At 38.0% G+C, this 16,444-nt stretch overlaps 2 protein-coding genes, 2 long non-coding RNA genes and 1 other non-coding gene across 5 annotated transcripts; 1 reads left to right on the forward strand and 4 right to left on the reverse strand.

The window, feature by feature from the left end:
• Positions 1–292: 292 nt before the first annotated feature.
• On the forward strand, positions 293–3,551 carry LOC113320825 (sodium-dependent phosphate transport protein 1, chloroplastic-like). Its single transcript, XM_026568716.1, has 10 exons — positions 293–754; positions 831–938; positions 1,055–1,210; positions 1,290–1,505; positions 1,606–1,818; positions 1,929–2,066; positions 2,166–2,267; positions 2,350–2,415; positions 2,640–2,724; positions 2,863–3,551. Exons 1-10 carry the CDS (start codon positions 353–355, stop codon positions 2,958–2,960), a joined length of 1,584 nt encoding a protein of 527 aa, XP_026424501.1. The 5' UTR covers positions 293–352; the 3' UTR covers positions 2,961–3,551.
• Positions 3,552–3,679: 128 nt separating this feature from the next.
• On the reverse strand, positions 3,680–5,511 carry LOC113320826 (cytochrome P450 86A1-like). Its single transcript, XM_026568717.1, has one exon. The coding sequence runs from the start codon at positions 5,423–5,425 to the stop codon at positions 3,875–3,877; it is 1,551 nt and encodes a 516-aa protein (XP_026424502.1). The 5' UTR covers positions 5,426–5,511; the 3' UTR covers positions 3,680–3,874.
• Positions 5,512–7,157: 1,646 nt separating this feature from the next.
• LOC113321676 lies at positions 7,158–7,806 on the reverse strand. The gene is made up of 3 exons (XR_003346831.1): positions 7,759–7,806; positions 7,275–7,651; positions 7,158–7,188 (listed from the first exon to the last, which is right to left on the reverse strand). It is a non-coding gene; the product is annotated as an uncharacterized LOC113321676 (long non-coding RNA).
• A 1-nt stretch (position 7,807) lies between these two features.
• On the reverse strand, positions 7,808–8,675 carry LOC113321677. Its single transcript, XR_003346832.1, has 3 exons — positions 8,587–8,675; positions 8,390–8,499; positions 7,808–7,925 (listed from the first exon to the last, which is right to left on the reverse strand). It is a non-coding gene; the product is annotated as an uncharacterized LOC113321677 (long non-coding RNA).
• A 6,256-nt stretch (positions 8,676–14,931) lies between these two features.
• Positions 14,932–15,035, reverse strand: LOC113325590. Its single transcript, XR_003348057.1, has one exon. It is a non-coding gene; the product is annotated as a small nucleolar RNA R71 (small nucleolar RNA).
• Between the last annotated feature and the right edge of the window lie 1,409 nt (positions 15,036–16,444).

Here is a 16,444-nt window from a genome sequence, read left to right on the forward strand (position 1 = left end):
CCACTTATGACCTACTATGGATCTACGATTACCATGTAAGAAGACTTATCTTCTTCATTTCTTTTTCGAAGAACGTAGTTATTGACGAATTTCCTTATGTACCCCAAAAATAAAATAAAAATGAAAACCATTGCGTGCGAATCCAAGATTTTGCAGGGGTCTAATTTCTTCGGTCCAAATAAATAATTTTCTCTATTTTGGCGCCAATGACACGTGTGATATCCACAACCAATCCTCACCCCAAATAATATCAGTCTCCTTCCAAAGTTAACGTAGCCTCAAAAAGAAATTTCTCTCTGAAATAAAAATCATTCTAGTGGACTAAAAACAACCTCATTTTTTGAAAGCAGCCATGAATGCGGGAGGGTTTCTTCTCCCTGCTGCATCAACTTCATCATCATCTCTTCATTATCGAAAGAACTACTTGAAAGAATCAACCAGGGTTTCAAGTAACATTTTCTGTTTCTCAAATCAGCATGGGAATAGAATTCAGATGTATCCTGTTTTAAGACCAGCACAATACAACCAGCTTCAAATAACTCTGAGGAAGAGTATTTCTCAGTTGAGAGAAGTTGGTAAAGTTAAGGCAGATGTGAAATCAGAACCATATGATATTACAAAAGATATCAAGTCTATTAAAGATTCAGAAGATGAGTTTGATGGTAGTACAGTTCCATGGTGGGAAGAGTTTCCGAAGCGTTGGGTGATTGTCATTCTATGTTTTTCAGCTTTTCTTCTGTGTAATATGGACAGAGTAAGTAAATTCAATTTGTCTTTCAAATTGTGTAATTTAAGATTAGTTTTCTTAAAATTTTATCTTGGTTTGGCAGGTAAATATGAGCATTGCTATCCTTCCCATGTCGACGGAGTACAATTGGAGCCCTACAACTGTTGGATTAATCCAATCTTCTTTTTTCTGGGGTTACCTTCTCACTCAGGTTAGAGCTAAGTTTGTTGTGGACATCCAATTCAATACCAATTGTAGCAAGCAGTTTGTGCTCCATATAATAGAGGCTAGGTTAGTATCCTCTGACTGGTATGATGCATATGATAGATTGCTGGAGGTATATGGGCAGACACAGTTGGTGGGAAAGCTGTCTTGGCATTTGGGGTAGTTTGGTGGTCTATTGCAACAATTCTTACACCTGTTGCTGCTCAGCTTGGATTGCCATTCTTACTAGTTGCTCGTGCATTCATGGGTATCGGCGAGGTCAGTATGCTGGTGTACTTTGTCAGAAAACTTATGCCTTGTGATTTTAGCTTCAGGTTAATCTTGTATCTTCTTTCAGGGTGTTGCCATGCCTGCCATGAATAACATCCTATCGAAGTGGATTCCCGTATCGGAAAGAAGTAGATCGTTGGCATTGGTGTACAGTGGGATGTACCTTGGTTCAGTATTAGGTCTTGGTTTCTCCCCTTTCTTGATACACGAATTCGGCTGGCATTCAGTCTTTTATTCCTTTGGCTCTCTTGGAACAGTTTGGGTTGCCGTATGGCTAAGTAAGGTAATTTTTCCTTGATTTCACTCTCCCCAGTGAATGTGTAAGGACTGGAATTATAATTCCATTTTTTTGGACTTCATCCAATTATGGCTGATGTCCGCAGGCACACAGCTCACCTCTTGAAGACCCTCAACTTGGTCCTGCTGAGAGTAGGCTTATTGCTCGCAGTAATGTTGTTTCCAGTGGATCTGTCGTAGAAATTCCATGGAAATTAATTCTATCCAAAAGACCTGTATGGGCTCTAATAGTTTGTCACTTCTGCCACAATTGGGGAACTTTCATCCTTCTCACATGGATGCCGACATACTACAGTCAGGTAAACTATTGCATCGAGCACATTAGACTGTCTTGGTTATAAAATCAACCTCATTTCACCAATATTTCTATAAACAATGATTGATTGCTGCCGTTTTGTATTTTACTCAGGTTTTAAAGTTCAACCTCACAGAGTCTGGCCTTTATTGTGTGCTGCCCTGGCTTACAATGGCTTTTTCAGCCAATCTTGGCGGGTGGATTGCAGATACACTTGTGAGTAAGGGATACTCAGTCACTTATGTCAGGAAGGTAGTTATCTGCTCTCTTCTCTGTTTATGTTTTGAGTAACACATATGTTTAACATTCCCATTGGACTGATTATACACTCTCTCGGGAACAAACTTGCAGATCATGCAGTCAATTGGGTTTTTAGGTCCAGCTTTCTTTCTAACTCAATTGAGCCATATCGATTCTCCTGCGGTGGCTGTTCTATGCATGTGCTGCAGTCAGGTCAGTATCCTTGGAGTTGAGTAAGACTGTAACTGAATCAGTATGCTTGGATCTAACTTTTTAGACATGTCATTTCATATAGGGAGCTGATGCATTTTCACAGTCTGGTCTATATTCCAACCATCAAGATATTGGTCCTCGATATGCGGTGAGTCTTGATATTATTCGTGTATAGTTTTTGTGAGCCCCATGGCTTTATTTTCTCAATGTGCTTCACAAGTGGTTTGCACTTTGGCTTTGGGAACATCTTACGTCGTAATTCTTTGCTAGTTACCCTGTTCAAGTTTAGGGGAGACAGGTTATTTGCTGATATCTGTCCCGGCTCATTTTGCAAGACAGTTAATCTGTTTTCTTCTCCTTATGTCTGCACAGGGAGTGCTGCTTGGTTTGTCCAACACTGCTGGTGTACTGGCAGGAGTCTTGGGGACAGTTGCAACTGGTTACATCTTACAACATGGTATGATCTTATACTCTGGCCTTATTAGCTCTTTTGTTACATAAATATATGAAATCTACTCGAACTTTGCGTTTGTGATCTTTGACACCATTCCTTAATCTGGTTTATTTGTTTCTTCACATGTGCTCATGACTGCAGGTTCTTGGGACAATGTGTTCGAGGTATCTGTCAGCCTATATCTGTTTGGAACCGTTGTTTGGAACGTCTTCTCAACTGGCGAAAAAATCCTTGACTAAGTTAACATATGGCTCACCTAACATTAATGCACTTGCTGTAGCAAGCTACACGTATTCTCGACACCTAGTGAAGCCTAACGAAGATAACAAAAGACTCCTAGTATTTGGCCAGGAGAGGAAGCAGAGTCGATACTCAGAATATTTGACTCACACTGGTTTGGAACTCTTACTGGAATCACAAGAGAATATCTATACACCTTCACAACCAAGATCAATGTAAAATAACCATATCTATGCCTAGACTTTGAAACTCCAACGGCATTCCAGACAGGTCCAATTTCAGTGCCGTGCGGTGCTCACTTCCATCTCATCATGTCCATTATGTTTCTTTGGCGAGGTACGTTTTATCAGTTACAACATGGTCCTCATGATGGACCAAAGTAGGATACGAAAACATGTTCAATGCCCTTGTTCGGGGTACTAAATTCATCCCGTGATACTAAAAAAACTTTAGCATCACTTTTTTTGTGTTAGATTTTGCAACATTTACATGAAATTATTCTGTATATTTGTATTTTATGTCAGCAAAGATATTTGGCCAGAAAGTGAAGCAATGTAGTAGTACACATGTAATTAAAATATTTGACTGCATCAAATTCTTATGTTTGGACGTTATGTGCTTACCATCTTCTCACCTACTTTCTGCTGAAAGTAGATATTGAAACTCAAAAACTGTAGAATTGGTTACCAGAATGCATCGCATTTGCAAGTTTTACAAATTCAAACAAGTAAAACAAACATGTATTAAGAACTGATGAATGAAACAAAAACGATTTCAGTGATTTTACAGGTACCCGAAACAATGATGCGTATTTTCAACAATGACAACAAGAAAAATAAAACAGAAAAAACTGAAACAAATATACCCCCTGACATATAAGGAGCTAATAACCACAGCTGAGATATATAATGGTTCAGAATTTGATGCCGGTGAGAGTTCTTGGATGCAGGTTCACACGAAGCCCAGTCTTCATGAAAAGTGTCAGGGACATCTTCTGCTCGACACGATGGCCAGGTACCAACGATAGACGGTAGCGCAATAGTATAGCTGCAGCGACAGATTTCATCTGCAAGTAAGCCAAATCCTTACCTAAACAAGTCCTTGGTCCAGCATTGAAGGCAACGAATTTATAACCATCTTTCGGTGCTTCGAACCGATCGCCATCGTTCGACAGCCACCTTTCTGGTTTGAACTTCATGCAATCCTCACCCCATATAGTTTCCATCCTCCCTACTGAATATATCGAGTACGTGACAGATGAACCGGCGGATACAAAAGTCCCGTCCGGCAAAACGTCGTCCTTCAGCACGTATTTTGAATCCTCTGGCACGGACGGATATAGACGTAGCGTCTCTGCCAAACATGCTTTTAAGTACACCAATTTATCAGCCTCATCAAACTCCAAGGGATCTTCAACCCATTTCTCGATCTCGTCTCCACGCGTTTCGTTCAGAACTGTTGATAATTCGTGAATGATCTTCTCTTCAACTCTGGGATGAGTCATGACCAGCCTGAAGAACCAACTCAGTGCAACTGATGAAGTATCACGTCCTGCTAATACAAAGTTGAGAGCAATAGGCCGGAGAACGGAAGTCGGGAACTGGTTTCCGTCGACGTCCTTCTTTTTCATGAAACGGGACAATAAATCATCTGAGGGTCTTTCTTTACGGGCTGTAATGGCATCCATCATGTAATTCTCAACGATTTGTAGGCTTTGTTTTAGCCTCATTTCGGTACCCAGTCCGAATACTTTCTTCAATCTCCACAAGAAACCCGGATACAGTAACCTTTCAAGAGTTGTTTCAGTTGCAGCATCAAAAGCTCTGGAAAATGGATTATCAGGCAAATCTTGTGAAAGCGTCTCGGGGTCTTTACCGAACGTGAGTCCGCATATGTTGTCGAATGTTAAGCGAAGCAACAAATCTTGTATGTCTACTGGTGTATTCTCCCTTTCAGCTTTTGCTAAAATGGCCCATAAACGAAATTTAATCGTCCGGCTTACCCACCGAGCCATAGCTTGTCGAAGAGTCCTTGTAGTGAATTCAAGAGCCGCCGTCTTTCGCTGGATCAGCCATGTATCTCCATCACTGTTGAATATACCTTGGCCTAGTAGATCATGAAAAGCCGCTTGCCATGTCGGACCTTTAGGGTAATTGTCGAACCGTGTACGCAAAATATGCTCGATGTTTTTAGGATGACAAGTGACAGTAAACAAACCCTGTCTACGAGCAACGAATGGTACAGCCATAATGCATGTTTGATAAGTAGCAAGATCACCTGTTGTACGTAAATTACCGGCTATCCAGTCATGCATACGCGACCGGTTAGCAAACAAACCAGGTAAGCTTCCAATGAACGGGTAAACTTTCGGACCGGTAAAATTTCTAGACAGGCGGTAAAACCAGATAAAGTATAGCGAAAGAGTAGAAACCGCAATGGCAAGGAAAAGAAATATGTTTTCCATGATTGGAATTGATACTACTATTTTCAGTTGTAGTGATGATAACAAGATGAAGAAAGCATAGATGTTTTGAGCTACATGAAGAGAAAGAAGAGAAAAGGGAGTTGTATAAATATGATTTTGATTGATGCAAAGAATCAAAAATGTAGGAAAAGTTGTTTAGAAATTTTTGAAAGAGTACAGACACCAAGGGTTGCTGTTGTAGGTTGATGGAAAGGGTCTGTTTTGTGTACGAAAAGGTTTGAAATATTCAGACATTTTGGTTGTCATTACTTGTGGACTGGGTGAATATCTAGAGACACACAGAGAAATAGTAGTTAGAAATCGCTTAACCGAATAGAGAAATTTTTAGGGTAGATATTTTGGAAGAAATGTCTTTGGTAAATTTAAAGGTTAAAGCCCTCCCGCCTCCCCCCATCTCCCTAAACTTAGATTTTTAGCGTGTGCCAGTTTTGTGAAAAAGCAAGATGGGATTAGGGGTTTAGTAGATAGACACGTTGAGGGAGAGAATATTCTAAATTTAGTTTTATTTGTGTTGCTTTATTGAGTTCTTCAAATAAACTAAGTGTTGCTTTATTTTAGTACGGGTTGAGCACATGAATCATATGCCACCCAATATCATGATTTATGAAGAAAACCGAAATTAGCCGAAACCATTTGAATGACCTAATATTAATATTAACTCCGTTTTTCAAAAAGAGATAATTTCAAATTTTTTCATTTGAGCCTAAAAATATGTCAAATTGAAAAAATGGAAGCATATTTCTTCAAAAATGGAGGGAGTATTTGTTATTGTATGTAATGATATTATCCTGCTAAAAATCATATCCCTTTATAAATCTTGGCATATATGTACATGCATACGCCATTTGGACTTGTTCTTGAGGAAAGATGGAACTTAGGAACAAGTAACAAGCGCAATAGCTAATTACACATAAGAAAACTTGTGCTTGATTTAACATGCAACTACTTTCGAGACTAGGCCCGTCAGTTCGATTGATTGATTTAACATGCAACTACTTTCCAGACTATGCCCGTCAGTTCGATTGTCGCGCGGTCAAAACTTTTGCCTTGTTGAGGCAAGTGCGAAACCCAATGTAGCTCATGAGAGGGTCTATAGGGCCCCTAAAATTACTGAGCTACGGCCTGCAAAGCGCCGTTTAAACAGCTTAAAGAGGTCTATAGGAAGATTATTCCTGCACTTTCATGGAAGTTTAAATAGCTTAACTATGAAAATATTAATGAAGTCTCTTTTATTTTGGGAACTTTGTCCTTTATCCAAAGGCAAGAAATAGTCCGACTGCTAATTTAGATTTAACTTGTACTGGAATCCAGATAGTCAGGAGGTTTTTTCTTGGAAAGGTCACAAATTGAGTCTGTTATTAGCAGCTCAGTTAAGATCTAGAATATGGTTAGACTTTGCAGCTAAGTTTTCATATATCAAGATATGGCAGGTTTTGGTAGTGACATTGGGATTAAAGTCTTTACTACCGAACACTTTTGGGTCTCAGATGCATCTTCTGTGAAGTGATAAACATAAACCAAGCAATCCCGAGTACCCAAGTTCTTCTCCTCCTCTAGAATCTGTAAGAATGAAAACTGGAGAAAATAGACGAATAAGGTCAGATGTTGGACTTCACTAGATTGCACAATATTTTAGAAGATAATCCAACAATAAACGGATCACTGTTGATCAAAAAACCTAAGGAATACGAACGGCTGCTTACTGTACTTTTGCTTGGAAGTCTAATTCGGTGAATGACAGTCTGCAAACATATCATTCAGAGTTAATTAGAATTACAGACTGAGCATGATTCAGAGTAACTTACCAATGTGGAATATGCTTACTCACATCTTTTTTTGCATGATGAAAAGATACATTTAGAGTTTTTAAACCTTCCAACAGTGGTGGAGGGATGTCCAAGACTTCGAAATACAAAATATCAGATTTCTGTCGGAAAACCCTTCAAGGAAGTATCAGCGACGCATTCAAATGTAATAGTTAAGTTGACAAGATCGAGCAAGCCTTAGAAAGCTAGGTTCAGAGTGATGAATTACCTGATTGTGGTGAATCAACATCTCAGACAAGTGGTCAAAACCATGGTACTTAATGGCTGGAGCTATGGGTTGCTGCAAGCAACAGTGGTGAGGAGTAAGTTTGATTTTGGTTGGGTCATCCAAACCAAGATGCCGAGCAACTCTTTCCGTGACATTATCAAAAGTTATTACCTTATACATTTATAAAAGAAGAAGAGACACATAAGTTACTGCAAGAAAGAAACAAAAAATTCAAAAAATAAGACAGCAACAGACATTTGGAACATGAAAGTACTTACAGCTCTAGAGAGAAATCATCTTCCTTCAGTTTCTCCAGATAATTCAAGCATCCAACCTAACACAGCAGAATAAACAATGTTTTCAATTATTGCATATCAATGTGCTCAAGCTTCTTCAACTGGGTTTATTTTCCTTCTCATAGTATAGTTGGCCAAATTCCTACCATCTACATTTAAACATTACCAGAAAAAAGTGTGAGTCACATATACCCAACGATTCAGAACATAATCTAGAAAAGAATGAACGTCTGGATAACGGCATCGTGTCATAGTATCGGCTGGAAGGGGTTTCTGGAAACAAATAATGTCTCCATCGTCAAGCTGAAAGATGTAGACAAAAAAGGCACTATAAGCCAAAATAGAAACAAAAATTAACAGTGAGAAAAAAAAAAGAATATTTTTTTTTTTTGCAGAAGCTAATGATGCCATTAAGGATAGTGTGGAATGTGAATTCCTTGTATATGTGCTCACATGTAACTGTGGGCTCAAACTTTATTTCCTACCATCAAAAATGAGGTCTTATCAGATGCTTGCATCAATAAATAACTAAAACTTGCATTTCTGGCTAGAGTACAGAACAAAAAACTAAGCAGACAAACACGAGTCACAGAAATATCAAAGAAGAACAAACCTCAAAAAGTTAAATCTCTTCATCTGGAGAGAATCCAGCCATCTCATTAAGCTTTCTAAGAATTTCATAGGCTTGCCACTTCCCTTCACAAAACGTGTCCCCACATATACCTTATAAATAATAGAAGTGTTTCAAACTCAAACAGCGTTTGAATCTTATCTGATAAAAAAAATGGCAACTCAAACCTCAATTCCTACCGCGGTGCCGGTTGTTCTTTTTGCGGATCGTACAGTTTGAAGAAGAGGTATATCTTCTTGTGTTCTGTCAGGTGGAGGAATAGGATATAATTCCTGTAGACTTGTACATAAGTCAGAACACTGAACAAGACAAGAACCATAATCAGTAAACCAATTTCCATATCTAAATTCCAAAACTAATCAGGCGGAGGGTTTTGTATGCCTTGGCAAGAGGATCGGCGAAGTAGGTCTCAACAATAACATTAAGGCCGGATAGGGTAGATTTTAGCTGAGAGTAGGCATCAGTGAATGCATTCAACTCCCCACTATCAAGATGCATCACTAGTTTGGGTTCATCAAACTGAATCCATGAAGCACCAGCTGCCTTCAATTCAGCAATAACTTCCCTCTAGGATTCACAATTCACATAACCAAATAGATAAGAATCATAAGATGCACAAGGAAGTATAGAAATGCATGATGCTCTGTAGCAGGTAAGTTTTCCTTACTTGTAGACTGGAAGAATGCTTCCAAGAAAGGAGAGGTTTCCTTACTTGTAGGGAAGAATGCTTCCAAGAAGGGAGAGGCAAGAGAAGGATTTCTCAGCATCCTTGGCAGGTTTTAATAGCAACAAGATTGCAGGGTCAACAAGGACTAGGACTGTGTCAATTCCAAGCTGTACATTAAAGCAACAAAACAGTTACTCATAATGGTTGTTGAAACAAGATTTTTTAGCAAAAACTTGAAGTTCCTGTTCTCATGTTGCTACAAATTACACATGCATTATTAACCAGATTCAATATCAAAGAATAAACAGTGCAGTTTATCAAGTACTAACAACAATAGAACTTTGTATAAACAAAACCAACAACCAAATACTAAATCTGAATGCAACAAAATTGAAGTTCCTGTTCATATGTTGCCACAAACTACACATGCAACAAAGAATAAGTACATGGATTCTCACTTATACTAATAACAAAAAAACTTGGTACCAACAAAATAAACATAAACAACAACTAGATACTAGAGTTTGTTCAATAACTTTAATTCCCATCCAACTCCTTCAAAAATTCAGTTCAGATTGACCTCTAAATCATCAACAGACAGGCAACCAACTCTCATCATAATCTAAACCCTCAAATAACATTCCCGAATCATCAATAGAAGGCAACCAATTCGGAGCATCATCATAGGCATCTGATAATAACTTTTCCAAATCATCCTCCAACAGAGAAGAATCCTCCTCCATCTCTCCAACAGTACAAGTACTAGTAGTAGTAGAGGTAGCAATTGGTTCTGCTGCTGCTAGCAACTCTTGCTTTCTCTGTGCAACCTTCTCTTTCACATCAAGTAATTGATTCCTTACAGCCGTCAACTTTTCAATACTATCAATTTCTTCTGGGTTTAGGTTATTCCACCAAAACCCATCATCAGAAACCCTAGTTCTCTCATCATCAGCAACTTTTACTTCTTTAAAATTAATGGTATTTTTAACCTATAATTTAAATCATTCCAAGAAATAGAAGAAGAAGAAGAAAAAGTGTAGGGGTTACCACCAGGAGAGATTACTAACAGAGAAATGTCAGCACCGGTAAGACGGCACAAATCAGCGGCTTTATTGAATAGGCCGTGGCGTCTCTTAGTGAAGCACACATTTCTTTTCTGCCTATCTTCAATCTTCTTCATCTCAATCCTTCTCTTACCCATAACTACAATCGAGATTAAGCCCAAAATTGAAGATTTGATGGTAGGGATGATAGTGCAACCGCAGAGATGTTGTTGTTGATACAGGAAAGGAGAGTCTAATCTTTATAGAAACAGAGCGGGAAAGATTTGATGATACTGTAACTGCAGAGATGATGATACAGGAATGGAAACTCTAGTGAATGAAGTTTTATAGAAGGAGATGATGAGGAATGGAAAGTCTAGTTTATAGAAACAGAGCGGGAATAATAACGCGTTTTCTTTTTGTTGTTTGCTTGGGCGTATCCGCAGAAACATTAGTGGAGGGCCGAAAAAAATAAGAAAGGGTCGTCAAATAGCAATCTTCCGAACTCATTGTCCTACTACTTTTGTTAATTGCTAATATGTTGTTGATTTAAGTAGTGCTAATGACGGTGATTAACTAATTAAGATTGGCGATTGAATTAGGGTTGTCGTGCTAGCCTATGAGCGAGGCTCATGAGGAACCAGCCAAGGGGACCGAAGCAGATAGAGGTTGATTATGTCGCAAGTGGGACAAACTAACTCTACCTTTCATGTCAAATTATGAAACATTGCGCCATCGGGACTTGAACCTGGGATCTCCTGGAGTGCATGAAGCCTTTGATTATCGGTGATGACCAACTGAGTTAGGTACCCGTTTCCTATCAAGAATACCTCTGATTTAACTCTCATTACAATTTTGTTGCTTTTAATCGTGTAAAGTGCGTACAAAATTTGATTTTTTTTCGGAATTGCATATCATAAAATCCAAATCGTAACACCAGTATACGGCTGGGAAAACATGACCACCCAGCTGTCAACAAAAAAGTCTACGGCTAGGAAAGAACTCTCGGTCATAAGTATGATATATAGCTGAAAAATGAAAATATTCTAGGTGTAAATATGAGTCACTGCTGGAAAATGTAAACTTATCGGGTATGATTTGCCATTCTGGAGGTGTTTTTATTCATATCGATGTTAGCTTAGATGCTGACGTTTAGTAATGGTTAATTCAGTTTTATCGTCTTTAACTTATACCTGTTGTGGAGGTGTTTTTATTTTTCACATTGATTTCAGCTATTAATATCGGGTCTGTTAGAGCATTGCTTGGTTGAACCCACCAAGCGTTGGTATGTCAAGTTTGGTTGTCATATTTTAGTGAACCAAAACTCAATTAAGAGTCGCTTGATTATGTACTAGAGTCAACTTCGTATAGGTTAAACTAGAAAGTTATTAGGATTATGAGACATACAAGTATTACTCAAAGACTTGAAGAATGTGAAGAAGTAAAGAGCTACATCGACGACATCATCCTTTCTCTTGAGGTTAGTAATATTTGACTTGAATTGTTTCATTCCTAACGTATCTTTCATGTCGTGCTATATTGAAACATTACTGCAAACCTATGGATAATTATACTCTAGTAGATAGACGTAGTATTAAGGAATTACAATAGGAAGTATAATGCTTATCTTTTGAACTTCGTATATAAGACATCGACATAATCGTACGAATGCTATTGTGATTATGTGTATGGGTAAAGGTGAAGATTTCATCCTAGGAAACAATGTTTACATTCTTCGTTTAAAGGAAGTACATTCATAAACTTGTTTTGTGAATCGAAACGGAAATCGCTAGGCTTATTGGTATTGTTATTCATTGCATATCTTTGGATTACCAATATGTGTGATTAGTATAACAGCTCATAACTTGTTATGTATCTTGGTAAAACTACTCACAATGCCTGACTTATGTATTGGTATGACTTTTATTAGTGAAACCGATCTTAAGTAATCACCTAAGATGGTATGATCGGTATTTGTAATTGGTGTGACCGATCCTAGTAATTGGTGTAACAGATCCTAATAATTGGTATGACCGATCACAAAAGAGTTGTATAATCGATCCTTGTAATTGGTATAACCGGTCCTAGTAATTGGTGTAACCGATCCTAGTAACTGGTGTGACCGGTCACAAGTAATACCGTGGGTATATAACCGGTCCTGGTACTTGATGTAACCGATCCTGGTAACTGATGTATCCGGTCCTAGTAACCATATGGAGGTAGAACCGATCCCTGTGTTTGGTAGAACCGTAAACCCATGATTAATGATTTGATAATTGATATTGATCAATCACATATAGTTTTTGGAAATCGGATGAACCAAATCTAAACTTGTTTGGAAGTGTGGCAAATCGGTTCCAAGATCGTAAATATGAAAGAGGATTTACAAAGATAAAGATGTCGACATACTTTGAACACGTGCAGTAATTCTTACCTTCTATTGTTCAAAGATATTCCTTAATAACTAAAGAAGAATCCTGGACCGAAATAAATTGAGAATCTTTTAATTAAGGTTTTTAGTTTTATATGCTTTTAATTACCAGCGATTAAATGCGTATCTCTGGAAAATAAAAATTGGTAATGTGCACTTACTAATTGAAGATTTTCTAGTGAGATTTCGATAGATATTTGGACAAAGCATTTCCAGGAATTATGAAAACCGATTTGGGAATTATTGCATATCTTGAGAATAATATGTTTTGGAAATTCCTTGGTGTCCAAACTTCCTTGGTCTATAAATACCTAAGTTTGCATTTCGAGCAAACTAATCCTCAGAGCCAGAAAAACAGACCATTAATGCTAGGAGTTAGTGATAATCTAAGGGATTCACAAAGCCATATTAGTTAGAGACCTAGACCCTAAATGACCTGTGATTGCATGCTTTAATCAGATAGGCAATGCTAGGGGTTATCCAAGGACTTTAGGTAGTTAACTAGCCACATGACAGGGATGTAACCAAGGTGAACTAGCTAGGTGAAGGAGAATTCTCATCCATATCCATACACTTCATTCCCATCCACAATTTCTCTCCCATGTTCTGTTTTGGTTAAGTTTTTCTTATTCATTGCCACTGATTTTTCTTTGTTCCTTTGCCACTGTCATTCACTGCTTCTTTGGTTTACTGTCACTTGTTTCTTCACTTCAATACACACCCAAGTCTCTGTGGTTCGACCCGTACTTGCACATTTGCCACTTTCGACACCGTGCACTTGCGGTTATAATTTGTAGGACCTTTTAGAAGCCTACCAAGTTTTTGGCGCCGCTGTCGGGGACTTGGCTGCTGTTTTGTTGAAGTTTTTCTTGTATCTTAGTTTGCTGTTTTTGCATAACTTGCTGTGCATCTTACTGTTTTGCATTGCATCTTAGGTTAACTGCATCTTAGTGTAACTTGCATTAGCATCTTGCATATTGCATATTAGTTTGCATCTTAGTTTGCATATCACTGCTGTATTGATCCCTCATTGCTTCTTTTTCAAGAGAAACTTACTTCTCTTTTTGAGCCAACAGGTGTTGCTGCTGCTGCTGCTTCCTGTTGCTGCTGCCAGCCTCTGCTGATGTACTCCTGCTCTCCTGCTGAGCTGCTGTGGTGCTCCTGCTTGTGCCAGGCCAAGACTGCTACTGAGCTGCTGTGGCTGCTGTTGCAGCCTGTTGCTGTTGAACTACCCCTGTTGCTGCCCTTGCTGCCTGCTGTTCTAGCTGAATTTGAAGCCTGTGAGCTGCTGGGCTTGATGCTGTGCTGCTAAGGCTGAAACCTGCTGAACCAAAGCTGCAGCTAGAACCCAAGCCAAACTGGTCTGTAATACAAGCCAAAGAAGAAAGACCAAAGCCCAACTGGGCCTTGAGTGTTGAAGCAAAAGTTTAGGAAGATCCAAAGCCCAACTGGGCTTGTGCAACTTAAAAATAGGGACCAAAGCCCAACTGGGCTTCCCTCCAAAAAGGTAAGCCTAAACCCAAACCCAAATTTTTTGGGCTTGTAATTTTTTTCGGTTTGTATTGTTATTCTCTTTTGGGCTTGTAATTGTAATTATCTTTTTGGGCATGTAATAATTATTTTAATTTTATTTCTTTCTTTATTTGGGATTGTAATAATTTTAGTTTTATTTTTATTTTATTTTTTATTTTTTTTTGTGGGTTTGTAATAATTAGTTTTATTTTTTTCTTTCTTTATTTGGGCTTGTAATTTAGTTGTTTGTTAGGCTTGTAGTTTCTTAATAGTGGGCTTGCTCTAAACTTAACTTTTTGGATTTTGGGCTTGCCTCTTTTGTGAACCAAACTTAACTAAATTTTGGGCTAAAAAAAAAAAAAATTGCTTCTAATTTCAAAAACCAAATTTTTGCTCCCCATCTTTAAAAACCAAAATGGGCTTTGCCCCTTGCCTTTAAAAACCAAATTTTCATCAACCAAATAGTGGGCTTTATGTCACACTAGTTTCCTTTTTTTCAAATATGGGCCAACCTCATGCCTTCTATGAATACATGTTTCCCACAATAAAAACTCCATTATCATGTATTGTCTTACCTCAAACCGATAACTTTTTTAAAATAAATGCAAGCATGATACAAATACTTCCAAAATTTCGAGGGTTCGATTCTGAGAACCCCTACACTCATGTAAGAGAGTTTGAACAAATTTGCCGGATTATGCAACCTGAACATATGTCCGAAGACTCTCTGAAATTGCGTTTGTTTACTTTTTCTTTAAAGGAAAAGGCCAAAACATGGTTTTACGGTTTGAGACCACAATCAATCACCACTTGGGAACAACTCACTAATCAATTTTTCCAAAGATTTTTTCCACATCATAGGACCATCGCTATTCGTCAAAATATCAATTGTTTTGTCCAGTTGGATGAGGAAACTGTTTTTGACTATTTTGAACGTTTTAATGATTTGTTGAGCGAATGTCCACACCATGGATTTGAGAAGTGGAGACTTGTCGCTATCCTCTATGAGGGACTAGACTTTAAATCTCGAGTCATGGTTGAGTGTATGTGTAATGGTGAATTTCTTGATAAAACTGTGGACGATGCATGGAAATTTTTAGCTGAGATTGCAGAGAAAACCCGTCAATGGGAATCCATTAGGGAAACTGAGACACTGTCACATGATATAGGTAATAATGAATTGAACTTTGAAAATAGCATGTTTAGTCCTTCCCATGTGTATGATATTGAATATGAACCTAATCTAGAGGAACATGAGTTGACTAATGACACCACAACTGCTAATAGGGACAAGTATGCATATTACTATGATGATGATGATGATAATGTTATGTTAGAAGAACATGTCTATGCTGAAAATGTTGTGGAACCTTTGGTTTCAAATACATTAGGCTTTTCTGCCCCGACCTTCATGAATGATATTTCTTCTAGTATTCCATATGCATGTGATGTTGATACTGATTTAGATATTGTGCAATTATCCTGTGAAGAGCGTGACTTAGGTAAATCTTCTGTTGATACTAATGATCCTATGCATGAAAACATAGTTGATGTGTCTGATTTCATACTTAAGCCACAATATATTGCTTCTGTTGATGATAATTTGAATATATCGGATAACCATGATTCTGAATTAGGACTTGTGAAATTGTGTTGTGATGATGAGCATGCTACACAACTTGATTATGATTTAGAAAATGCTGATGTGACTGATAATATTGGTACTTTTGATCTCATGCATGTGAGAAACTTAGATGTCACCTTCTTGCCTAAGTCACAGATTGAGATTATTCCACCCAACCTAGATTTGGTTTGTAACAAAAATTTTAAACCAACTTTTTGAAGATTTCCAACCTAGGATTGGAACTGTGTGCCTCTCAAGTCCTCTTGGACTATTTTGCATCTAAATACAATACTTTTAAGGAGCCACAGTTGGAATATGCATGTTTGTCCATCCCAAACAAAGTCCATTTTGAGTTAGACCTTGTGAATCATGCACCCCTAAAATGGAAATTTTGTGCTTAAAAGTAAACCTGCTGAAAATTACAGGTTTGGGGGTGATTCATCCGGTTTTTCACTTTCGCTCTCATTTCAGTCCAATTTTAGTGTTTTGAAACTGTCTATGTTTCAACACTTTGTCTTTTGGGTTGATCCTCAACTCTTTAGACTTTATGTATATAGTGAATTTTTTGTATATAATCTGGTAGGTAGTTTTTAGTGAAATTTATGTTTTCTTTATATTTTGCTACTCCATGGTGATCGCGGCTGAAATATGTTGGATTCTAACCATGAACAATGGAGTTCGGTTCTTTCTTTCGTCAAATCGGGTAATCTCTTTCCTTTCTCTCAAAAATCAACATGTTCTTCTGATTTGTCCAAGTTAT

This window comes from Papaver somniferum, chromosome 11 (genome assembly GCF_003573695.1).
Source record: "Papaver somniferum cultivar HN1 chromosome 11, ASM357369v1, whole genome shotgun sequence".
Classification (NCBI taxonomy): Eukaryota; Viridiplantae; Streptophyta; class Magnoliopsida; order Ranunculales; family Papaveraceae; genus Papaver; species Papaver somniferum.

Excerpts from the sequence above, each read along its gene's own strand:
- LOC113320825 (XM_026568716.1), top strand. The coding sequence starts at position 353 with ATGAATGCGGGAGGGTTTCTTCTCCCTGCTGCATCAACTTCATCATCA. Across the intron at positions 755-830 it reads TTCTGTGTAATATGGACAGA|GTAAATATGAGCATTGCTAT; the intron begins GTAAGTAAATTC and ends TTGGTTTGGCAG. Across the intron at positions 2,268-2,349 it reads TATGCATGTGCTGCAGTCAG|GGAGCTGATGCATTTTCACA; the intron begins GTCAGTATCCTT and ends CATTTCATATAG.
- LOC113320826 (XM_026568717.1), bottom strand. The coding sequence starts at position 5,425 with ATGGAAAACATATTTCTTTTCCTTGCCATTGCGGTTTCTACTCTTTCG.